Source organism: Gobius niger (assembly GCF_951799975.1).
Source record: "Gobius niger genome assembly, chromosome: 17".
Lineage (NCBI taxonomy): Eukaryota > Metazoa > Chordata > Actinopteri > Gobiiformes > Gobiidae > Gobius > Gobius niger.
The window spans coordinates 13,252,604-13,276,843 of NC_136868.1; the positions used below are offsets into that span (position 1 = coordinate 13,252,604).

A 24,240-nucleotide genomic window follows, 5' to 3' on the forward strand; every position below is an offset into this window, starting at 1 on the left:
GATTTAGTTCACTGATATGTAACTTAAGTCACTCACCGATGTCCGATGTGGGTGCGAGGCTTTAGATGTGTGGTTCTTAAACCTTTTTAAAGTACCACTCATAGACATTATACACTGAATATAATATGTGACTGAATAGTCAAATGTGAATATGTCAAGTACCACCAGGCCCAAAGCAAAAGCAAATCGGAAAACTGAACCGGGCCTAAAAGGGTTTAAAATGGAGCATAGTTTATGTCTGAAATGGTCAACAGGGGCTAAAAAGCTTGCTTTAAATGCATTATTTAAGCATTTTCTGTAATCTCTAGATTTAATAAAATCTGATATTTCAATTCACCTTGAGCACCTTACTGTAGATAACTCTGGTATTATTAGACTGTCTCTTCTTACCTTTTGTCTCATTTCAGGGATCCTTCTGTAAAAAGGACACTATGTAAGAAATGCTGCTCACTGCTCATTCCAGGTGTAACAGCAACAACAAGACAAAAGAGTAAGTGGTTCATCTCTCTGGAAAGATGAGTATTATGTAAACATGGATGTTGATAAATGAACTAAACATGGTATTTATGTTCATAGAAAAAAAGTGCAAAGCCCGTTTCACAGTGACGACATGCCTGAGCTGTGGAGAGAAAAAAACTTTTCTGAATAATCCAGATTATGTTTTATGGTCTGATCGTCCTGAAGCCCAGCTTCAGGAGCACAGAGAAACATGTAAGATTATTGACACTAATGGTCAAACAATTCTGATGTGAAACAAGACTAAAACATGTATGTCCTTTTGTTTTATCTACTGCAGTCCCTGGACCTTTGTCTAAAAATCAGCAGAAATCAAAAAATCCAGATGGAAGGTCATCTTCTAAAGGCAGTGAAGAGCAGGCTAAAGCTGGCAGCTCATCTGATGCTAGATCCACTGTAAGAAGTTAGACTTTTTGTCTTTAAGAATCGCTTTGTTATTGAGGTTTTTGTCTCTGTGAGACTGATGAATGTTGCCAGGCTGATGTTGAAGCCACAATGTTATTACATCACAAAAGTAACAAGAAAAAAACTTTTATTTTATCAATCACATTTTTTGTTACAAAATAGTACAAGACAGATGGATTACAATTGTTTTGTTTTTTCTCAAGTAAACTTGAATGACTTGTTTATTTTTTCTTTTTCTCTGCTTTCTCTGCCTTTGGGGCTCTGAAACGCGTTTTCTGTGAATACAGAAGGTTCTTTGCAAACAGTTTTGGGATGTGACCCATGAATAAGAGGAGGGCCAGCATCATTCCTAAAAAAAACAGATTTTTGTGAGAAGCAAATCCAGATTTTATTATCGATGTTTGTCCAGTACTTACCGGTGACAGCGCTAAGCCAGTAAACCACGGCATACTGTAGGTGACTGAACCCAGGACAGTGGAATGTGAGGCCATAGGCCAAGGAGGGGTTTACAAACCCTGAGGTGTAGTTTCTGGCTGCAAGACAGTGGTTTCACACAGTAATCAATTGTCAACTTCTGGCTGATTTTGATTTATTATACCGGTACATTAAAAATAAAAACAGCTTTTCCTTATTACCTGTTTGTGAGAGAAAAGTTAGCAGCAAAGCGATCAGGGGCACACGAATCAGAGCGCTCCGCCGTCTCAGGCTGAGTAGTATGAGGTGAAAAACCAAAGCACAGACAAACTCTGTGAAAAACCCCTGCACCAGTGACACCTTCAGTGACGAGCTGCATTCACTGGCCATCAGATTTTTGATCATGTGCATGTCCGTTAGCTCCAGTCTCCAGTAATACACTGCTGTCATGATGGCCAGGTGGGAACCAACGAACTGTGCCACAAGCGCGAGCAGAGTGGGCAGCGCAGAGGCATCCAGCTGCAGGAACTTCTGCAGAGACACAGAGGGGTTTCCAGAGGCTGTCCCGGAGATAACACCATGACTCAAAAGCACTGCAAATAACATGGTCACTGTCACATCGGGACCCAGACCCCCTGCCCATTCACCCACTTCAACTATAGTCTGCACCTCTAGCAGACATCCCACCAGCATGAACGAAGATGCAAACTCTAACAAAAAACCCAAGCGAGGCAATTTCCTTATCAGAGCCCGACTCAAGATGGCAAAGATCACAATTGCCACAAAGTATCCAAGAGATGCGTTCAGTCCAGACATGGTTCAGGTGAACGGTCCAGTCTTGACCAATGTGAAATGAATGAGATCTGTGTCACAGCTATATTTTCTCTAAGACAACGTGGCGCTCAAATAGGGGAATATCTTATCAACGACACGTCAGGTTCTATCGCTCAAAACTAAACACCTGCCAAAATACACATGGGCCACCACAGGGTCATGTCAGAGGGTTGGCCCACATATCAGGTCACATGCCTCCAAAGTGTCTACGGCTTCATGCTTTGAAGTCTGCAGCCATACACGGAATATATATGAACTTTGGGATTACACGTTTTGAAATCTTCACAGTTCAAATGGTGCAAACTACTTAAAAAGTTATCAAAAACTTAAATTTAATCATGCATTCTGTATATAGAGATAAAAGTGATAGGTTGAGAGCAGGACGTCTCCAGTTCGTCTCCGTGGAGATGTTATGAGAGGTTAGGTCCTCATCCAAATCCATTCTTTGATTACCCACTGCAAAAAATATCCTTTTCTGTGTCTAGCTTGTCATTAGGAGCATGTTTTGTACTGCTGGCAGCAAGTATACTCCAAAATGTTACCCCGCGTGCTTTTAAAGGAAAAGGCCACCGTTTTTTCATACTGAGATATGTTCTTACCTGAACTTAGACGAGTTTACGCGTACCTGTCAGATGTTGTTAGCATTTGGCCTTTCCCAATGTATTCCTATAGCTCCAAACAGGGGTGAAGTTGGAAGCTACCACGCTCTTCCATGGACACACACAAAGACCAGACAGGTACGCATCAACTCATCTAAGCTCAGGTAAGAACATATCGCAGTATGGAAGAACTGTGTGGCCTCGGCCACGCAAAAAGACCAACGATGTTGTTAGCATTTGGCCTCTCCCAATGTATTCCTATAGCTCCAAACGGGGTGAAGTTAGAAGTGACCAAGCTCTTCCACGGGCACGCACAAAGACCAGACAGGTACGCATCAACTTGTCTAAGCTCAGGTAAAAACATATCTTAGTATGGAAAAACGGTGGCCTTTCCCTTTAAGATATAAACAACAAGATGTAAATAAGTGACATTAGAGCAGTCTAAAGTATCAAAATTAGCAATGTAAGCCGTGGAAGGTGACACATAGACAGAACCACACATCTATAAAATAAAATAAAATAAAAAGCTCCACATGGGTGTAGTTCATAGTTCCATGCATGCCCTTTTTTATTTCTATGCTCCACCCGTGGATGTATTATTTATTTAAAGCTCCACCACACCACCCCGCCCCACCCCCTGGCACGCGGGGCCGGGCGGAAGTGGCATCGCGGCGCTGCTGCTCCACCAGAGACGCCCCCGTGGTGGAGTCGAGGCTGCTGCTGCTGCTGCTTCTGTCACCGGTGAGGAGAGATGGCAGCGGGGGAAGAGCCGACAGCACTCACACGGGCGTGAGAAGCGATCGGGGATGGCGGACAAACCTCTCACACTGTTTGTGAGATTATGTGCCGCGGGGTTTTACGGTCTGAGCTCGTTTCTCATCGTGGTCGTCAACAAAAGCGTCCTGACCAACTACAGGTACTTTAACGCTTTCTAACTGTGCGCGTGAATGCTAGCGCGTTAGCTCAACCGTAGCTTCTTTTACTTGGCATTTGATGAATAGCGGGGGGAAACTGAGTGGAACATATTAGCAACTCTCGGCTAGCGGGCTTGGGAAGTGATGCACTGTACTCACATTTGCCAATTCGTCGTATCTAATGGAAGAATTTGCCTACACGCTATTTACAAATCCTTGTTGAAATGTTTTTTTTTGTGATGTTGCAGATTCCCTTCCTCAATATGTGTCGGAATTGGCCAAGTAAGTTGGAAGAAAGTCTCTATTGTACACGCCCTTCTCTGCTTTCTTGTTAAATGAATACCAGTACAACTCGTTATGAACTTGTAATTCATCTTTTCAATGTTGTGCACAGATGTTGGCCACAGTGGTCGTGCTGTGGGTGGGCAAGGCGGCGAGGGTGATCAGCTTCCCCGACTTCGATATGAGCATACCTCGCAAGGTAAGTTTAAGGACTCTTCCACTTTTCGCTTATTTGGACTTTTATGCGCCAAACTCTTCTTGAAATCTTTTTCTTTTTTAGACATTTCCTCTACCTCTTCTATTTGTGGGGAATCAAATCACAGGGCTCTTTGGGACCAAAAGACTAAAGTAAGCTGGCGTCATGTTAACACAGGACACTATTGTCAGTTTGTTGTTTATTATTGCTCAATGTAATCTATTGCAACATCTCCTTTTTCCCTCCAGCCTTCCCATGTTTACAGTTCTCAGGAGGTTTTCAATATTATTCACAATGCTTGCGGAGGGGTATCTTTTGAAGTAAGGTTTCACACACCATTAACCTACTTTGGTGGTGGGTTTCACAAGCTCCTATTGTATATAACGTATTGTTGTTGTGCCTTTGCCATTGTTAGGAAGACGTTCTCTCGGCCAGTGCAGTTGACAGTATTCACAATGATCCTTGGGGCGTTCATAGCTGCCAGGTATGTCGCCCGACATCCAGGTGTGCGGTGATAACCATAACAAAAGTGCTCGCACTACAAAGACTATCATTACTCTATCACCTGTAAAAAGTGCCCTCCCTAAAACATGTAATTACATATGTGAATTACAACTTTCTCTCATGTTTTCAGCGCTGACCTAACCTTCGACCTGCATGGATATGTGTTTATTCTCTTAAACGATGTCCTCACTGCGGCGAATGGGGCCTATGTCAAGCAAAAGCTGGATACTAAGGTATGTGCGCAGTTTGCGAAGCACCGTTTTGCCTTTTTTCAGATGTCTTGTTTATATAAATACTCAATCAATATAGTGAAGTTGTTGATGGAACAAGTCAATTTCTCCATTGTGAGATCAATAAAGTCTTATCTTTTTGTGGCATTTAAAAGTACTGTAGATTTCTTGTTTTCATAATGGGAAAAGCAAACATCCTTCATCTTATCTATCCCTTAAGCCTATCAGGATCCACCTTCAGTGCGTATCATGATGAGCACCAACCCAAATGAAAATATCAATTTCTTTGTATAATATGAATATGTAGCCGTTTGACCCTGCTATGGTGTAACTAGAGCTAACTATCAAAAACTACTTAGTGAAACAATTTATAAAAAATATCGTATTCCTCTGGTAGTGTCTATCCCATCTGACAGATTTACAAACAAAATACTGTATAGTAGCTCTGTTTGTCCTTTTAAGTCACATGAGCAGACGGCACTCGTGTTACTGCAGGGGCGTGATGAGTCCATATTTAGGCTGTTATGTCTGAGAACACCATCTGCTGATGATAGTTGACCTCAGAGGTGAGAAGGGAAACGTTACGTCATATAACAAAATGACATAAGTAGAAGAAGTAAAGATGATTACTGAAGAGGGAAAAAAATAATTGCTAATATTCTACGGTGTATCTCTTCAGTTTGTTTTATTTTAGTTTTTATTAAATTAAAAAACAAGTTAGAGAAATAAATAGGTCTACATGAAGGTATAACACAAGGAACAAAAACCTTTATTTATCTCCCCTTCAGGCTTTTGTCATGCACACACTTACTTACTCTCACAACAGTATCCTCAACCGTTACTTCATGACATATTACGTGAGAATTTGTAAACTGTGATCAAAGCACCCCTGGAAGTGCTATTTCTTCGCTTGCTAGTAACCCTCTAAAGACAACTGTCTTACTGCCCACGTACCCACCGAAAACAAGCATAGTGTGTGTTGCTTTCAAGAAATATCAGCACTAATCCAACTATGAAGCATGTGAGTTATAAAAAGTTCAATGGCGCTCCTCTTGGTATAACCAACGCAGTGACCTGGTCTGACATCTGCACGCTCGTTATGAGGAATGCACCTTGATTCGCTGTGAAAAGCGGCTCTGTTCTGGCCCAGCTCATCTGTCCCTGCGTTTTTTCCTCAGGAGCTGGGCAAATATGGATTACTGTATTACAACGCATTATTTATGATTATGCCCACATTGTTACTGGCAGAAGCAACGGGAGAAATGCAAAAGGTAAGTTTTAGTTCACAAATTATTGTAGATTTTAATCATGATCTTAACACCCTGTAGCTTTTAGTGTTTTTACTATTCCCGTTTTCAAGACATTGAAGTCGTTGTTAGTCAGCTGCTGCCCGAAATCGTTTCTACAATCACAATAGAGACCTGCACCGGGCCGCTCCCACCTGGTCGCGAGGGCCTCTAATTGCTTGGCCCCCAGAGAGACACACAGGTCTTGACAGATATGTTGATGTGCACATTAATGCAGGCTGCTGTGGGAATGCGCTCTGCCAGTGACTGTACCTCCTGTTCGTCCCGATTCTTCATGTGGATTCATTAATATATACAGTCTGCTTCTGGCATGTGACCAGATTTAGGTATCAGGGCGTTGGCAATTAATAATTCTAACAGAAAAAGTATGTTTTTTTTTTTCCTCCCACAAAATCCTCCATTCACAAAATAGGCCTATGGTGGTAAAATAGATTTACAGGATTTAACACATTCATGAATCAGTTACTCCACCTTTTTAAGTTAAGGCTTTGAGGTAATAATATAACAAACAAATCTTTTTCTTTTCTTTGCCTGAATATCTAGGGGGCAAAAAGTCCTTGCTTCTCAAAAATCACCCTATTCCTACTAGAGCACATTTTAATAAGGGACCCCCTGAAGTGTGTAGGTATTTTGAGGCCACACAGTTAAAAAAAAACAAATGCTACTACACACCATGTTACAGTAAGTGAGTAAAAGTACATGATTTGATTGAGTGAAGATATCTGTAGCCTCATGTATGATCTGTAGAATGCTGTACATTTAAACGCCCTGTCTGCCTAAAGTAAAGACACATGTGTACAGATGGGTGTGTGCCCTCTATGAGGCTCGGTCTGTCCGTCTCTGGGCTGGCTCAGCTGGGGCCCGGGAGCAGAAGGCACAAAGCTGCCATTATGCACCTCATTTGGTTATTACTGTGAACGTACAACCTCCCTGCTCTGAATAAACACTACAAGTGCTCGGAAGTGTTCAGCTGAAAGCTTTTAGTAAGGCCCTGAAACATGAATGGTAACAAAACACATCAGTCAAAGAACTCATTTAAAAAGGATGACGCAATTGGAGAAAGCCCATTAAATCAAATAATGATCATGTTTTGACGTCACTAGGCTGTAGAGTACGAAGGCTGGTCAGATGCAGTGTTCCTCACGCAGTTTGTTATGTCCTGCATCATGGGGTAAGGCACAACTTGCAGAATAACTATTGTTCTCGAATGTAGAAAAAAGATGTAATTTTTTGTAATCATTTGGTTATTTGCAGATTCGTCCTGATGTATTCCACAGTGCTATGTACGCAATATAACTCTGCATTGACAACCACAATTGTGGGCTGTATCAAGGTAAAACAACATTTCCATCTTTTGTAGTTTAAGTGTACAGCACAAAAATATGTTTTAAAACAAAACAAAAAAAGTGACCCTGGCACATTTTGCAGAATGTGCTAGTGACGTACATCGGGATGGTGTTCAGCGGAGACTACATCTTCTCCTGGACCAACTTCATAGGCCTAAACATCAGGTATGAAATGACATAAACATGTTGTCTATGGCTTCATCAAACCAAATGACATCAAGTAATTAGTTGTTAGTAAGTGGTTGCTTTTAAAGGACCCCAGGAAGGCAGTTACTATATGAGCAGCTAATGGGATTGTAATAAACGATACTTAATTTTATTTCACAGGTTTTTATGTTGATTTGAGTTGTGGGATAAAAGTCCAGTGTGTGGCAGTCCCTTTTCTAGAGTTCCAGTCCTATCAAGAATCTATCCTGATAGTGAGGCCATCTTCTCTCAGGATAGATGCCCTGAGTGCATAACCTGCTCCAGACAGGGGTAACGTCCTGGAGAAGATATTATTTAGATCCAGATGCTCTTTGAGCAAAATTTGCTCATGGCCCTTATTCACAGTGTGTAGATGTTTGCTTAGATGTAAAAAAAAAAAAAATCTTTTTTTTTTATACAGAGTACAGAGTATGCCAGGGGGTAACAGAATTGTAGAATACAATTATTCAGTTACAAATATATTGTTGTTGTTTTTTAGCAAATACTGATTGTTTTTAGAGCCTTTTTGTTATCAGAACCTTCCAAAATCTTAATATATGAGAGAGTATCACTAAAAAAATGTGTAAAGTTGGGTTTCTGCTTAGAATATTTACATTTGTGAATATAAAATTTGGTGCTTAGATGTAAATGTATTTGTGTTAACTGTGTGAAATGAGTCATCTGATCTAATAGTTAGATCCTAACTGCCTATAGGCTACATCGTGCTTTACAGTTGTCTGTGTGTGTTCAGTATTGCAGGCAGCCTGATCTACTCCTACATCACTCTCACTGAGGATCAGTCCAGCAAAACGAACGAAATCTCCAAACTGGACATTAAGGGCAAGGTCATTGTATGACACAGAGACACTGGATCATTTTATTTTTATTAAGAGACCGCCTCTATTTTTATTACAGCTTATTTATATACGGTACATTGTTTTAAATGTTTCAATGACTTGATGTGGAAAAGCTCTGTTACTGTCTGCTGCTGCCATGGAGCCAAAACCTCCCATACAGACGTGGGAAACTTTTGTTAACTTTCATTTAGATGGTACTGTGAGTATTGACAGAAAGTAAAAGGGAAATTTATGTTTTTACAAGTATTTAGGCAAATACAGGCACTTGTCATATGAGTCCAATTGTGAAAGTCGGAGTTTTAAAAGTGAAACATAAATGCTGTATTGCAGAGTTCAGTTCACATTGTGATAATGGCAAGGCAACTTTAGTTATACCGCGCATTTCATACACAAGGCAACTCAATAATAATGACTTGCTGTGGACTAAAATGTCACTTCAACTTGTCAATAGAGTCCACACTTGCTGTCTGTTGCCCCGGGAATGACACGAACTGGTGCTTCTGCCCCCTTGTGGCTAGATTTAAAGATACAATGACTGAAATTTTATACTCAGTATTTGCAGTTTCACTTTTTGAAATGAATCACTGGAAGTACTTTACTTTACAGCACAATAATGTGGTAAAACGATGGAGATACTTTAAGTACCTAAATGTGTCATACATGGTCCTTGAATGGAAATGGGACACTGCCAATTTATTTCATGGTAATATGATTAAACTTACCAAACATAAGAAAATAGAGCTGCAAAATTATCTCAAAATCTTTCTATTTTCATTATATATATAGATATATAGATTTATAGATATAGATTATAGATTATAGATAATAGATTATAGATATATAGATATATGTATGTATATGTGTATATATATATGTATGTATGTATGTATATATATATATATATATATATATATATATATATTTTTTTTTACTGTGCCGTAAAGTAAAGCCCCACAGACCCATTAAATCAGAATTGTTTTTTTTGCCAATCAGACAGAAAATATAAAATAGTCATTTTGATTTTCCACAATATTCAGACCTATTCTGCCTGTATGTTTGTACTGGAAATGAGGCAACTTGCTTTGTTTTAAAGACACAATCCTTATTTGTTTGGCCTTTTCCGTTTTGCGGTTTACAGGGAATGTAACTTTTAATGCCTTTGAAGCACAGCGACATGCACTGCCTCATTTTCTGCTGGTCTTATCCCTTAATTATTGTTTTGGTTGCATGCACAGCACACTGTTTTAGGCCTTTTATTGCCCAACAAATAGATGGTCGAGGGTTGAGAATCTAAAAGTGCAAGTGACATTTACAATGAACTTCACAGGACTGGGAAAAACTGACTTTTTTCTTCAATAATATTGCTGAAAACCCTCCTCTTCACAGACAGATGTGTATATACTTGAACAGCTACTGTTAACCCATTAATCTCGTGTAATTAAAAAAAATCTTACTGCAAGCTTTAATTTGAAACTTCTGCAAAATGATTGTTCTTGCAGTATATATTCCTATGGCCAAAAATGTATAAACATTGCAATAATTATATTCCCCCCCCTTAAAAACCCAAAACAAGAGTGACATGATGCTATTTACAAATTGAAACACAATCTTAATTCTTTACTTTTTTCCCCTTCTGTTTTAGTCTTGGAGTTTGAGAAACTAAATGTTTATGTAAGCCCTCGGTCGCCCAGGAGTTTCCTATCGGAGCAAGGGTTACAACTACAACCCAGCCTAGACATTTGTTATATTGGGAAATAAATTCAGTTTTTCTGGTTTTCATGTAATGGATCTTGCGTCAAAATATCATTATCGCACTCTTGGAGACAGGAATATCTGTTTTTTCCTTAGTCATTTTGTTGTCACTTGTGTGTTTAACTTCTCAGCGTAGTTTGATTTGAGTTGTGACTGTGCGTACACATTTTCTATTAAGGATTGTGGCTTTATTGCAATTTTTTTGATAACTTGGTTTACATATCACCCCCTCAGTATTACTGAATGTTTTTGTAGACTAAAGTGGCTGTAGCTGGTTCTCTATGCACAAACTAACAGTCAATGTTGGTCAGTGTTGTTTATGGGGATCCCTTTATCGCACTTTGAACTGTTTGGCTTATGGGAATGTCATTATGTTACATCGAAAAGTACGAGGTTACTGTGCTTTACTGTTCAGTTGTATTTGAGACTAAACCTTTAATAGTCAGGTACAAGGGTTGACTTTTTTTTATACATTTTATATTTATTTTGTTTAGATATTTGCATTTCAGTGGGAGTTCCTTGTCTCAAAAGCTCTACAGAAAGAGTGGCCAATGCATTTCAAAAAGTAAAATGTCAAAATTGGAGGATTGGATTATTTTGAAAGAATGGTTTGTATAAAAACTTTTACATTAAACATTTTTGACGCACTTTTTTTGGTCATCTTTTCTTGCTTTAGGAGGTGTATAAGTAAATCTTGCTGAACAGAAGGATCGGCCATCAATTTCGCTAATGTTTTAAAACCATGTATTTTCTGAAATGGCGCTACAGCCTCCACATTACACTTGTCAAAACCTATTTGCCAAAGCCTGGGAACATTTTTAGGAGTAACCGAGTTCACAACAGCCTGAGGGGGGACTGTTTTTGTAGTGAGTTCATTTCTTCACTTGAATGTAAGGGCTTCATTTTGTCGTCTTGTAGCCACAAGTGAACGCTGTTCTTGTGTAAATTTAGTATCATTATGACTTCTGTTCCCACATCAGACCGTTCTTTCCATTTTTGTGAAGCTAATTACAGAAACCTACTTCAGTCTTGATGGTGAGTGAGACCTAATCTAGACCTAAACAACTAAACTAAGTACAAGTGAACAGAGGTTTTGGCACCAAATGAAATGGACATTTTCACACATTTTAATAAAAAACATTTTATAAATCCCAACACCACAATCATCTATGAACAATCTGAAAACATGTTAAACTGAAACCAGCAACTTACAGAAACTAACATAACACCGTGTGTGCTATTGTTGCATAAAACAAAACTAATGACAGTGTTGTATTATGCACAACTTGTTCAACGGCACTTTTAAAGTGAAATCTGCAAACAGGAAAGTCCAACTGCAGTCAATGTCAATGACAACTAAGAAAACATTCAAGTACAAAAGCAGGACTTCAGTATTCTGTACCAAAATCAAATGTTCATTAAATTCCTTGTTGCAAAAAGACTTGTGCATGAGTTTAAACTTCACACATTTGGACTGAACTGCCTGTAACAGAATATTGCATTGTTTTTGCCAGTAACGCTGTCCCCAGTGAACTCATCATGCACTAAGCACAATCACTGAGTTGACGAATGTGTTCAGTACATTATGAATCTACACATGGGAACTACTGTACAGTACTGATCATCTACAGAGAAAACTGTAGACAACATAGTGATAAGTTATAAGAATGTATCTGAACATCAAGTGACTTTTACCCTCAGACAAAAATTACATAAATTAATGCTCTGCCTCTTTCATGATGCATTCCCTTTAGAATCCCTGTATGTCTACAATGAAATGAAGTTCATTCTGCATCTGTGAATGGCTGTAGCAGAAAACCAGGAAGTGGATGGTCAGGTCACTACAGACCTTCATAAAGAGCAATGTTTTGTTCAAAAGTTCTCCTCATAAAACACGGCCAGCCACATCAGTGTTATTGTGACTAAGATGCTCTTTGTGGTACAAATTAGTTTTACACAGGGATGGCTTTATTTCCTGATAGGTGCAGTTTGTCAAACCAGTGACAGCACATTTTGACCGCTGGATCCTCAAGACTAACAGGAAAAGCAGGAGGGGTCAGTTTTTTCCCTTTCACTATCTTTATTGGAATAATTTAATTACAAAGTGGATTGTGAAAATCCAACATTTCCCTTTGATTTTATTGTTAAATCTTTTTTATATAAATGCTGTTAGTGTCTTTTCTTTTGGCATGTGTCTAGCTCTCTTGTCGTACCAGTTGTGAGCAGAGCAGCTATGGCAGCCACTAGGTGAAAGGTAAGGTGTGACTCATGTTGCAGGACAAAAATTAGTCTCCTGCTGAGTTAATGACAAAGGGCAACTCCACTCAAACTCTGAAATTTACCCAAGCAACAGGAGTAAAAACCCACCACTTCTGATGGTAAATAAACACGGGACAAAGTTTTAAATATATAACTTACTCCATCAATAAAAGTGTCCAGCAGATTGGATTGTCTACAATGTGACCAGGTTCTCGGCCACGTAGCATAGACTGTGGAAGTTGCAGCCGATGCAGCACAAGTTACACAGGGAGGACAACAGTCTGTAGAGCCACAGGCGGCTGCTCAGCTGCTTGTATTTGACATCGTTCTCGCACAGTTTGGCGTAGGCCTCGCGGTTTGTCGACAAGCCGATGTCCTGACCCAACCCACAGGCCTGTTCGATGAGGTGCATGTCCGCCATGATCTCAGATGTCATTTGGCCAAACCACTGGGCATTAATGGCAGCTATCGTCACCGAGACAAAGAAGATAAAGATCTAGGGAGATAAAAGCACAATCAAATAAAAGTAAAAGTTAAGGACAAACTTCCGGCCAACCATATATGGGTGATTGGACAGACCTGGAAGGATTCTCTTTCATCTAACATGTCCTTTGGGTGGTAAACTGCATAAATGGTGAGGTTGAAGAAAGCGCATGCAGAGCCCAGGTGCAGATAAAATGGTACAAGTCGACTCTGAATGAAGCCAAACGTGTGTCTGCTCAGGTGGTTGTCCATGATAAAGCCTAACGAAAAAAACAAGAAAGCAAGGTGTTAGCTCGTTTTGCATACAATGCATTTATAACTTCCCAATAATTAGTCTAATAAATCTCATTCCGAGATACTCAAAGTCACTCAACGGTTTAATGCTTTATTCATTCACTCCTCACATTGGAGTGAGCTCGTACTGTAGCCACAGCGGGGGTGCATTGATGGAGGCATACCTGCCAATCTGCACCTACTGCCACATCACTCACTCACACATGGACAAGGTGAGTGAAGTGTTTTGCCAAAGGACACATCAACTGTATGCAGAGGCTTCACCTCGGGCTAGAATGATTGATCCACAACTGCCTCTTTTACAGTCGTGTAATAATAAGTAATCCTTTCGCGTGCAGCTGGTTTGTGTGGATTCCAAAGCTTCTTGCAGTAATACACTGTATATCAAATAAGTATGAAGCAAGTATTCCGAAATGTCAAGCCACAGCAGGTATTACATTGTAACTCCATGTGAAAACACAAAGTTATACATTGTTTTAGTGTTAAAGAGGTACTCACTTGAAACAAAGGTGACCCATATCTGCATGCCCCAGTAGGTGGACAGGAGCAGCAGCTGCACCAGTTTGACGGTGAAGGTGGGCTCCTGGTCCGTGCTCATCCTTCGGTCTCTGAACCTGCCCAAAGAACACACGCCTGGGGATAATGCGGAAGTGAACTCACGTGCACTCACAATAGTAGAAATAAATCTGCAGACAGAACATTAGATTCTAATCTAGTGATGCGACACCAAAACGTAAACCTCGAAGATTTAGATGAAGTAAAACAAATGACAGTGGATCACAAGTAGCTACTTCTCAAAGCTAGCAACTGTCAGACAGACCGTAACCGTAGCACTTTCAAAGTCACCTTTAACGAAACATTTAAAAAGTTGGTATAAAGTTACGAAACAGGTGATCAGATATAAATCTATTTAGCTTAAACACAGACCAAATTCTTTATCTAAAACCCTCAAACTGTGTACACAATCTTTGAGCTTAGCAGTTCCCCCAAGTTTAGAGCTAAAGTTAGCAGTTTGTCTCAGTGGCGAATCAGCAGCGATGTGTCTCAACCAGCGGCAGTAAACGGACAGCGTAAATGCACTGGTAAATGCAAAGCCACTCACCCTTTTGTTTGAACGTTAAAAACTGCAGATGACAGTCCGAGTTTGCTTTCCCTGAAAGCCTCAGTTTCAGGTCCCACAGGTTTGACTGTGGAGGGGGCGGGGCCCTGCGCACGCCCCTCTCGAGCCTTCAACTCATTTCCTCCAGGCCTCCCTTTGATACTTACACATAACTTACAGATATATGTGTATCAATCTGCAATGGTCCCAGCAGCAACTATGGTGAGTTCAGGTACAAGGAAAGGAGAAAGACAACGACCAAACTTTTAAAGATAGACTTTATTTTATTACAACATTGTTTATTTAAAAGTGATGACATATTCATGGATATGAGCCAAGAAAATATTGGCAGCATTACCCAATGTTACAAAACTTACAAAACTACTTTCCACAATTGTTTTTGTTTGTAAATTAGACATCATTCTATGTCTGTCAGTGTTGCTTAGTAAATATAAACTATTTGGCTAACAATCATAATATGCATTATTTAAAGGTGCATTACTGAACTTTTTATGTGGGGAAAAAAATGTTTTATTTGCGTGTATTTGACCTTTTAGTGACCCAATGGCTGTACGAGTTGTCCAGGAGCAATTGTTTTTAGAGTTTCTGGTAGGTCACTGGCGATGGACAGGACCCTCTTACCAGAAAACCTACAAAACAATGAATCCTGGAGACTTGTAAAGTCTAGGCCACCGTATTGTAACAGAAAGGGCGCCATGTTAACCACCCGTACAGCCATTGGGTCACAAAAAGATAAATTACACACAAATATAAGAGCATAAAAAGTTGCATGATGCACCAAAGCAGTGGTTCCCAACTACTGGGTCAGGATAGCTTTCATGGGCCTGAAATAAAAATTAAAAAAATGTTTTGAAAATCAGTCTTGTGATCAATGACAGCATCACTCAAAGAAGAAAAATGTACTTTGATAATAAATACACTAAAACAGGGCCAAACAGCACTGTTTCATAAATTGAAATTCATATTTTTATTCAGGTCATGGTTGGTCATGTCTTGGTTGGTCCTGAAGCTACATCAGTGGTGAATGATGAAAGAAACAACTACACAAATGCCAGCGTGGGCCTCTGTGTTAATGCCGCGCAGTTTTACAGATTTTGTCATAAACCTCAGGAAACGCGTCTTTACAGCCGAGCTCTTCTCTAAGACGGTGATACAGCTGTCCATCAAACATCTTCCAGAACTCCTCACGGTCCATGTACACATCTGCATACAACATCTGGAACCTGGAAATGGAGCAAAGAAACAAGTATATTTACAGCTCCTGATACAGTTCTACCACCTCTATTATCACTATTACTGAGGCAAGCATGTGACACATTTCAAAACTTTCAAAATAAAGTATAATTCAGAAAACTATTTGAAATACATTCCTTGCAAAACACTAAGGTTTTGCAATCCCACACTCACCCGTGCACGTCTCTGACAAACTTCTCCAGCTGCCGTGTTGATGCTTTAGCTTCAAAATGTTTCACTTTGGGTTCTCCATAAGCTCCAATGTCCACATACAGCTCCTCCTCCGGGCCACTCGGATGAACCATCCCTCTGCCCGCAGGCAACGTAAACGGGCACAGCCACAAGGGGTAAACCTGAGACAACATCACTTATTATAAGACTGCATTTTGTAAAAGTTAAGTGCAGTTAAGTTTCATGTTAGCAGCACATAAAGTCATGCTCAAAAGTTTAGATACCCTGGCAGGATTGTAATTTTTTGGACTATATTTCAAAGAATATGAAACACAAAAGGTTTTTTAGTTAGTGGTTGTGTGAAGCCATTTGTGGTGAAAAAACTAAGTCTGCTCTTATTAAATCATAATGAAAAAAGGAAGTACCAAAAATCACCCTGATCAAAAGTTTATGATCGAGTGGAATGGGCCACTTTACCATTACATAATAGAGCTCACCAGTCCCACCCACTCCCGGTCACGTGTCGGGGTCCAACATAAAAAATCACATGTATTTTTAGCACTGACTTTCCGAAAAAGTATTAAGAGTTACCATCACGGCGCCGGCTAGTCAGCTATGTGCAAACTCAAGGACATCAAACATACAAGGTAAAATTGAATGAAAATGAAAATTGATTATAGAGTTCAGGAATGTGAAAATGTGCAATTGTAAACTAATGGAGATTTAAAAGTTAAAATACTGGAGTTGTTGTTCACATTAAAACACTTGGACACCACAGTGTGTTATATCTATTTACCAGCAGTAACTCAGCAGCTAACAGAGTTGTTGCAAGGCTATCCACATGTCATCTGCACTGTTTTTAGCCAATGTTAGTCAGTGCTAACAGCTGCAAAGATGGCGGATCTCCATGGTAACTGTGGAATTTCCTGAACTCTATTGAAAGGACAGTGTGAAGCTACATTAAAAAGATGGCTGCACCAGATTTAGCACTATGCTAATTCCCATCTGTAGTCCTACACAATTAAAATGACATAACAACATTAAGAATTACATATAAAAAGGCAGTTTACAACTACAAATACAAAGTGCAAGTTACAAGGTGCAATATTGGCATTTTGGTACTTTCTTTTTTCAACAAAAAAAAAAAAAAAAATGTTTTTTTTCTTCATATCTTTCATATCCTTTGAAAAATGATCCAAAAAAACAAAATGGTCCAAAATTCTGCCATGGTTTGTAAACTTTTGGGCACAACTGTAAGTGTGATGCAAAAATGTTAATATCAATTTTAATTTTATTTCTGGAAATAAAAAAAACATCTCGTTCACAAGGGAAACCAAAAAGAATATCTAAACGGGTGCAATGACATTATAGGGGTCCATTTTGGTTAAATGTATGCGTTTTTTAAAGACTGTTAAGATGGTTTTATTTTATTGTTGAGCTGCTTTGCTCACAGAAGTTTGTCCAGGTCTAAATTTCAAACATCTTACGTTTATTTCCTGGTGGAAGCATGTGATGGCCTCCTGCAGGTTTTTCATGGGCACGAGCATGTCTTGAACCACGTGGTGCTGTTCGTAAAGCTGACGGATCGTTTCGCCCTGAGTCAACTTCAGCAGAGAGATCTTCGGAGGGACCATCCACCCGAACAGCCACCGAAACGCTGCATTATTGCCAAAAGGGATTATGTCCTGCAAGAAATCATCAGTGTGTTGGATTTATTTGACACAGCTTGAATTTTCTGCTTGACTTTGTTTGATGTGTCAGCATATGATTCAAAATCCCCATAACGAGACTAGTGAAGCTGTCTTAAGGTTAAACACAAAAACATGGATTCATTTGAATTCTTCTTTTCTCTTTCCTTCCACCAGAGGGCTCCAAACGCGCTGATCCCAAACTTTCCCCACTCACCACCAAAAAACATTTATTTCAAACTCCCAGTCAGCTCTGGTTTAGTTTGATGACTTTATATGTCTCCAAAATCCGCATATTTCTTTCAAATACAGGCCGTCTGACAGACTATGAGTTGTTCCTGTTCGGCCAACACGCTGCATAATTTATCAGGCATTTGATGGTCTGAATGAGGGAGGCTCCCTCACTAATGGCTAATGGTACAGCAGCCTAATACTGTACTATGTGTGCTCTAAATGTGTGAGAAAGAAAAACGAATTGAGCAAAAAACTGAAGAGACAATGACAAGGTAAAGTGAACAAATGCAATTATCCCAAACTATCACAGTCGGCCTACTTTATATGCTTAATATTAATATAAAACTTAGAACAGTCCTCCTGAAGATGAGACTGGCCTCTACTGTGACAAATAGTTCACAATAGTACACAATAGTATTTAGCTGTAAGTAAGTATTTTATCTGGACTCTTTGCTTTTAAATTTCTTTTGTAATGATAATTTATATGTTATAGATTACATACTGTAATAGATTCTTGTTTTCCAAAGCATTATGAATTACTTATGAGCTTTGAACTAAAAATAAACTTGCCTAGCCTTATATTGCAATAGCAAAATGACAATGTTTCACTCATTTGTAACGGCACAACAGTTTTTTGGACTATTGACTACAGCATTTGTTGTCTCTTTTAATTGTGGCACAAAGTTTATTTTAAACATCAATGTGTTTACTACAGGATAAAGAAAACACTCACACTGGACATTAGTTCATATGTGCTGGAGGGGAAGACAATGAACTTTGAAACAGCTTTTGCTTCATGTGGATTCTTCCAGTAATGACCGAGATATTAACCAAAAACGAAGACAAAAAAAATCTGCAATTCACCAGTTATCACAGTAACCATAGTTTGCGTCATAGTTCGAATTTTCAGTTGCTCCACCTCAATTTTATGCCACGTGAACGCAACCTATTAGAGTGTTCAGATTTGCTTCTTCGCTATAAAAATTAGCCGGTCTTTTGAACAGCTCTTTGAAATCTGCAGAGCATTTTAAAATATGCTAGCAGGAAAAAATATCCATCCTCTGCTGTAGAGAAAGCTATTTTGAACAAAATGGAAGAGTTTTTGCTGATCACCAGTATTGCTTTAAAAGGAATTCTAGATCAGTACTTCAGACACTGTGCATGTGACTGAAGCTGTAGGGCATGCTGTTTATTTTGTAATTTTCTGTAGACTATAGCATAAATAAATAGGTTTCTATTTTACAAAACACAATTAGGCTCAATGGGTGTTTATAGGGTTTTGAGCCTATGGTTTAGCGCATGGAATTGCTTTTAAATAAATGACAAGCATTCTTTTTTTTTTAAAGATAGAGCGAGAAAGAGAAAGACAAAGACAAAAATAAACAGGCTAGTTGTTATTTTTTCTCTAAATTAACAGAATTTGGTTGGGTCTGCAGTTCCGCTCTCAATAGAAGTGGGGGAACATAGGACCCAGGGAACATGATCAACGTCTTTGATATAAAATATAATGTCAAGAAAAGCCCCGTCATGATTGTTCGGAGCAGGGCAAACACTAAACTGCCACTCCCTGACTTCTTTTTCTCTCCGATCAGGCAGTGATGAATGTAAATATTTGCGGCAGATAATAAAGATAATAAAAGTGCCGTATGCTCCATGGACAGACCAACATGCTGCTCCATCACCACCTGAACAGACCAGATGTTTTAAGCCCTACTGCCCTCACTTGTGGAGGCGCTATAGAATGAGCAGCGCTATAATTATGGTCTGTGATGATGGATTTATTGCTTGCTTATCATGTAGGCCTACCTGTAGCTCCCAGAAGAGGCAGCGCGTGTGTCTATGGTAGTAGTGTCTCAGCGGGATGTATTCCACTCCGGAGCGGTCCCTCTTCAGATACCCCTCCACATGTTTGAAGAACCAGGGTTTGAAGTGCAGCCCGATTCTGTTGATCTGACACACAAAGAACATGCAGACAATTACTCAAATGGTCTTCCTTTAGGCCAAGTGTGTCATATCTAAATACCAAATCTGGCTCGGCGTGGTCCGTCATGGTTCCCGTCATGATCACGGCAGAATCGAGTGAGTACTGGATGCCCTCCACAAATGTGTTCTGCCTGTTTTGCGATGCCTCCGTGAAGCGTTGGCAGATGTTTTCCAGGCCCCGCACAGGCTCGTAGCGCAGCTTCACCCACGGTTTAGCGGGGACAATTTTGATTTCAGCGGCGACGAGGAAGCCCAGGGTGCCACAGGACCACGGGACGGCATGGAAGAGGTCCGGGTTTTCCTCCTATGAGAGTTTTGTTTCGGTTTGAGTTAGGGCTGTGCAATATATCGCCACATTATATTAGGGGATGCAATGTTCATATCACAAGAAGAAGCCGAAACATTTAGCAACATCGCTGGAGTCTTCCATCTGATCAACACATTACGGCTCTACTTTGATTGTTCATTTACTCGTTTTCGGTTTCACATTTCCTCTTTTTACTCTTTTGTAACATTGGAATTGGGCTATGCATCATTTTCCAAATCTTTGTCTTAAGGTAAGGGACACACTTTTTTTCCCCTGGGTCACCTATTAGTAATACTGAATGAATTAACTAAAAAAGGATTTGTAGGTGGCTGGAGTCATAGAGAAGAGGATGAGATTGAGTGGATGGAAAAAAGAAAAATGCAATGCGCTACTTAGAGAGCACTGGGTTGCTAACATTAGAGCCTGCATTACGCCTCGCTTTAGCGCCAAACCCACACATTAAGTAACCTCTCACAGCACCAACTGCGCTGTCGTCTTGTCGGAGTTCCTGTTTGGAGATGCATCGATTACAAAGCATTTCACAGACCACAGTGCAGTCAGAGCCGCGTGCTTACCTCGGTGCAGCGGACCAGGCTCCCATCAGCCAGCACCAGCTCATAGGCCACACAGATGTGCTGAAACAGTCCGTAGATGTGGGACGAGGACTCGATGCCTGTTCCCATCACCAGCCCACCTGAAAGACACAGAGAAACAATGTTGCTTAAGACTCAGCAACATGAATAAACTTTCAGCGGTTGGTGCAGCCACAGAAGGTCACAAGCTACTGCACTTCTTATCAGTCTACAGAGTCAAGGCCGACCCATGAGTGCATGCCGACCCATTATATTTATTTATTCGTTTTGTACCTTGTGCTCACTCAACCAACCCCTGTGAATTTTGACACCTTTAAATAACCTCTCTCCCTGGTGGCCTGGGGCGACTCCAAAAGACACTTTTTAAAACTTTGCACCTCACAAACACTGCTTAAAAGCCTGGCTCCAAAGAGTTTCTTTTTTTCTAAAACAGGCTGTGACTTATGTGACAACGCTGGGCTGGGTATCATGTTGCTGTTTTTTTGTGCAGTAGAGTGAAAACGTTTAAGCCTGAGACTTTGATTGACAGGCCCTGGAGCACTGTGGAGGCTTGTTGCTGCTGGTCTCAAGGATTCTTACCTTTTTTTTTTACTACAGGGGAAAACTTCCTCTGGACAAATGGACATATGGCCCATTCACATTTCAACTGTAATGTGGAAAAGGAAATTCCTTCTTCGGCCCTAAAAGCAGCACTTGTGACAAATCCGAGTCAAGTTCCACGCTATCAGTTGAGTTGGGTCAAAATGTTCACTCCTCGTCTCAGCCCCAGGCCAGGGTAAATGGAAAGGAAAATGCACGCACTAATAAAATCATATTCAGTACCTGTGAAATCATAAGTGAATTTTGTGCGCTCAGATGGGAAAACATGAGATTGTTGTTGATGCTCCGTTTAGGACATCAAGAAATGCATTATGAAACCTGAACCGCGGGGGCTTCCAACGCGGTCGCCATTTCCTCCCAGTTTCATCTTTGGAGCGACGGCATCAGTCTTCTAACACGATTACAGAAATCACCAAAGGTCCACACAGGACACAGGAAACAGCCATGCGAGGAGGAAATGCCTAATCTGCATCACAATTGTTGGTAAATCTATTTCTATAGCAGCAGATCAACCCACTGCCACTGATTCCTGGAAAATAATTACAGTTATCTTAATTTACTCCAGAGACTGAGTAATTTATTTTGGCCTTCTGAAGTTGGCACAATAATAGTTTATAATAGGACAAATAAGGTATAAGTATTGTTGCAATTGGTATTATTGTTTGATTAAATTAGCAATTTAGGAGGCAGAATATAATGAGTGATGTGCAGTACAACCTTTAAAAACAGATATGAATGACCATACCGACAGTGAGGTCGTCGAGTTCAGGCAGCACTGGCAGAGTCCAGCCGATAGAGTTGAGCAGAGCAGTCACCTGTCCCATGTTGGCCAGTGGTTCAACTCTTACCACCTACACGAGCAAAGACCGTTATGATTAACAAAGAGCAAACAAGAAAGTCGAAATAATCTATGTTTCGCTCAGCTCCATCAGAGCAGCATAAACACTGACTTTAGAACATGGGTTAGGTGCTTAAAAAGTAAAATGAAATGACGTGAATTGCTTGAGTAGATCATATTTGCGAGGAAATCAGTATGCTGTTTAAAATATCACGGAATTAAAGCAGTACTAAGCAACTTTTACCATAATAAATCCTTTTCGTTGTTCCTCTGGGGGTAATACAAGTGTTAATGGGATGATTGGAGGGTCTTTCATCTCCCCCTGGTGTCTCTGGCTGGAAAACCATGCTTGCAACTTTGCTGCCACCGGGTCGGAGGCCCCAATACACACTAATGGAATCACGAAGAAGAACCTAAGAGGCTAACAGGCAAAGCTAACTGCGGGCTAGCGCCACTTAATTTATTTATTTTTAATCTCCATTGTGTAATTGGATGTACAATATCCCTCTCTCCCTTTGTCTTTTCTGTCAAAGTAGTTTTTACTCTCATGGACAATTATTACGTAAAAAAAAACACAACATGCGACGACACCTGCAGTGGCGCTTGTGGCCTCTAGGTGTATGAGTTGCTTGGTACTGCTTTCATCTTCCCAATAGGCGTAAGGCTGGGATTTTGAAGTTATTTATCCCTTGTCAATTATATCGTCAAATACATTGTTATGGTGATATTCCTTTTTTATATCGTGACATAGATTTTAGGCCATATCGCTCTGCCCTAATGTACAGTATTGTGGGGCTTTTGAAAACATATCAAACTGCAATTTTTCTGACAAGTATGCGATTAGATTTGCGGTGTAACTTTTGAAATAGTTACAACTACAACAGTGAGCCAGTGAATGACGTTCTATTGTGAAGTCTGTGCGGCTGCTGTGATTAATCATAAACCTGTCATCCGTGTGTGTGTCCACTTTCTTTCCTACAGAAAGGAAGCGAGTCTTGCAAGCTAACGGTAAGCATTATTCTTTCACTCCATACAGCAAGGGTAGGCAACGTCAGGCCCGGGGGTCAAATCCGGCCCGCCAGCACAGAACCTCTGGCCCCCAAGATGATTTTGAGCAAATAAGAGATCAAATACCCGTTTATATACTCTAAATATGCGAGAAATCGGGTCAATATTTTTTAATCTCCTGCCCTTGGTGTTGTGGCAATGATTAAAATTGGTCCTCCACAACGCAAACTTGCCTACCCCTGCCATAGGAGTTTACCCCTGGTGGTAAGCTCCTATTGTAGTCACAGCTGCCCTGGGGTAGACTGATAGAAGCAATTCTGCGCCATTGGCCCATGTATGTGATTTTTTTGTTTGTTACCAAAACAATTCGATGTACAGCTGTTCTGTTATCATTGAACACATGTACCTTTACCCGCAAACAGCCAGTTACCTGTTTGCTTGTGTCCACCTCCAGGATGTCCATCATGTTGATCATTATGTTCTTGTGAGTTTTCTTGTACTTTCCAACTCGCAGAGACACAGTGAGCCAGCCGGGGCGACCAGTGCACATGAACTTCTTATCCCCAGCGTTTCTCCACTCTCGAACCTGCAAAGCAACAGTTCGTTTTCTTTTTCTACTTGGAGAGTTGTCAACGAGAGTATCTACTCTGTCTGCTCACCTGCCGCTGGATGTCTCGCACGCGCTGGTCGTGAAGTTTGGGCGCAGAGCACATCTTGAAAATGATCCACGCGCGCACATAGTAATACACATCAAATACGACGGAGAGAGGCAAGAGAAACAAACACACAAATATCCAGCGCTGGTGCACGATCACGTATTCTACACCTTTGACTTTGATCCACACGAGAAACAGAACAACCAGACCAGCTAAATACAGGAGAGAATCCATCTTCAGGGGGAATGCGGGAGAGGTTTGTGCGCCTCCACTCGAAATTCCTTCACATTTAGGCAAAAACTGGGTTGCACACTTTCCTGAACTCTTTATCGATTATCGCATACAAAAAATCACTCCGTGGCTGGTATAGGTGCGCAGTGCTCGGTGGTCACTTCATCCCGCCTGGACTGTCTCCTGATTGGCTCCTCTTG

At 40.4% G+C, this 24,240-nt stretch overlaps 4 protein-coding genes across 4 annotated transcripts; 1 reads left to right on the top strand and 3 right to left on the bottom strand.

Moving 5' to 3' along the window:
• Positions 1 to 407: 407 nt before the first annotated feature.
• Positions 408 to 8,865, top strand: LOC306977032 (solute carrier family 35 member D2-like protein). The gene is made up of 15 exons (XM_079575187.1): positions 408 to 490; positions 577 to 711; positions 797 to 912; positions 3,379 to 3,684; positions 3,931 to 3,964; positions 4,077 to 4,163; positions 4,245 to 4,312; positions 4,409 to 4,480; positions 4,576 to 4,644; positions 4,795 to 4,897; positions 6,073 to 6,165; positions 7,305 to 7,372; positions 7,456 to 7,534; positions 7,630 to 7,712; positions 8,485 to 8,865. Exons 2-15 carry the CDS (start codon positions 658 to 660, stop codon positions 8,588 to 8,590), a joined length of 1,338 nt encoding a protein of 445 aa, XP_079431313.1. The 5' UTR covers positions 408 to 490; positions 577 to 657; the 3' UTR covers positions 8,591 to 8,865.
• Positions 941 to 2,545, bottom strand: aqp12 (aquaporin 12). The gene is made up of 3 exons (XM_079575194.1): positions 1,557 to 2,545; positions 1,338 to 1,454; positions 941 to 1,270 (listed from the first exon to the last, which is right to left on the bottom strand). Exons 1-3 carry the CDS (start codon positions 2,149 to 2,151, stop codon positions 1,143 to 1,145), a joined length of 840 nt encoding a protein of 279 aa, XP_079431320.1. The 5' UTR covers positions 2,152 to 2,545; the 3' UTR covers positions 941 to 1,142.
• Positions 8,866 to 12,209: 3,344 nt separating the features above from the next.
• LOC306976960 (transmembrane protein 205) lies at positions 12,210 to 14,574 on the bottom strand. The gene is made up of 4 exons (XM_079575105.1): positions 14,481 to 14,574; positions 13,877 to 13,992; positions 13,181 to 13,344; positions 12,210 to 13,097 (listed from the first exon to the last, which is right to left on the bottom strand). Exons 2-4 carry the CDS (start codon positions 13,974 to 13,976, stop codon positions 12,795 to 12,797), a joined length of 567 nt encoding a protein of 188 aa, XP_079431231.1. The 5' UTR covers positions 13,977 to 13,992; positions 14,481 to 14,574; the 3' UTR covers positions 12,210 to 12,794.
• Positions 14,575 to 15,342: 768 nt separating this feature from the next.
• dhcr24 (24-dehydrocholesterol reductase) lies at positions 15,343 to 24,195 on the bottom strand. Its single transcript, XM_079575224.1, has 9 exons — positions 23,813 to 24,195; positions 23,584 to 23,739; positions 22,053 to 22,158; positions 20,690 to 20,808; positions 19,848 to 20,111; positions 19,631 to 19,774; positions 17,390 to 17,587; positions 15,906 to 16,084; positions 15,343 to 15,721 (listed from the first exon to the last, which is right to left on the bottom strand). The coding sequence occupies exons 1-9, from the start codon at positions 24,041 to 24,043 to the stop codon at positions 15,568 to 15,570; spliced, it is 1,551 nt and encodes a 516-aa protein (XP_079431350.1). The 5' UTR covers positions 24,044 to 24,195; the 3' UTR covers positions 15,343 to 15,567.
• Positions 24,196 to 24,240: the final 45 nt, after the last annotated feature.

What these genes read in the sequence shown, in the direction of transcription:
- LOC306977032 (XM_079575187.1), top strand. Translation starts at nt 658, where the DNA reads ATGTTTTATGGTCTGATCGTCCTGAAGCCCAGCTTCAGGAGCACAGAG. An exon ending in TTTGGGACCAAAAGACTAAA is followed by an intron (nt 4,313 to 4,408) that starts GTAAGCTGGCGT and finishes TTTTCCCTCCAG; the next exon opens with CCTTCCCATGTTTACAGTTC. An exon ending in TTCATAGGCCTAAACATCAG is followed by an intron (nt 7,713 to 8,484) that starts GTATGAAATGAC and finishes GTGTGTGTTCAG; the next exon opens with TATTGCAGGCAGCCTGATCT.
- LOC306976960 (XM_079575105.1), bottom strand. Translation starts at nt 13,976, where the DNA reads ATGAGCACGGACCAGGAGCCCACCTTCACCGTCAAACTGGTGCAGCTG. An exon ending in ATGGGTCACCTTTGTTTCAA is followed by an intron (nt 13,345 to 13,876) that starts GTGAGTACCTCT and finishes TTTTTTCGTTAG; the next exon opens with GCTTTATCATGGACAACCAC. An exon ending in ATGAAAGAGAATCCTTCCAG is followed by an intron (nt 13,098 to 13,180) that starts GTCTGTCCAATC and finishes TTATCTCCCTAG; the next exon opens with ATCTTTATCTTCTTTGTCTC.
- dhcr24 (XM_079575224.1), bottom strand. Translation starts at nt 24,043, where the DNA reads ATGGATTCTCTCCTGTATTTAGCTGGTCTGGTTGTTCTGTTTCTCGTG. An exon ending in AGGTGGACACAAGCAAACAG is followed by an intron (nt 22,159 to 23,583) that starts GTAACTGGCTGT and finishes TTGCTCGTGTAG; the next exon opens with GTGGTAAGAGTTGAACCACT. An exon ending in GCCTGGTCCGCTGCACCGAG is followed by an intron (nt 20,112 to 20,689) that starts GTAAGCACGCGG and finishes AAACTCTCATAG; the next exon opens with GAGGAAAACCCGGACCTCTT.
- aqp12 (XM_079575194.1), bottom strand. Translation starts at nt 2,151, where the DNA reads ATGTCTGGACTGAACGCATCTCTTGGATACTTTGTGGCAATTGTGATC. An exon ending in AACTTTTCTCTCACAAACAG is followed by an intron (nt 1,455 to 1,556) that starts GTAATAAGGAAA and finishes ACTGTCTTGCAG; the next exon opens with CCAGAAACTACACCTCAGGG. An exon ending in CTGGCTTAGCGCTGTCACCG is followed by an intron (nt 1,271 to 1,337) that starts GTAAGTACTGGA and finishes TGTTTTTTTTAG; the next exon opens with GAATGATGCTGGCCCTCCTC.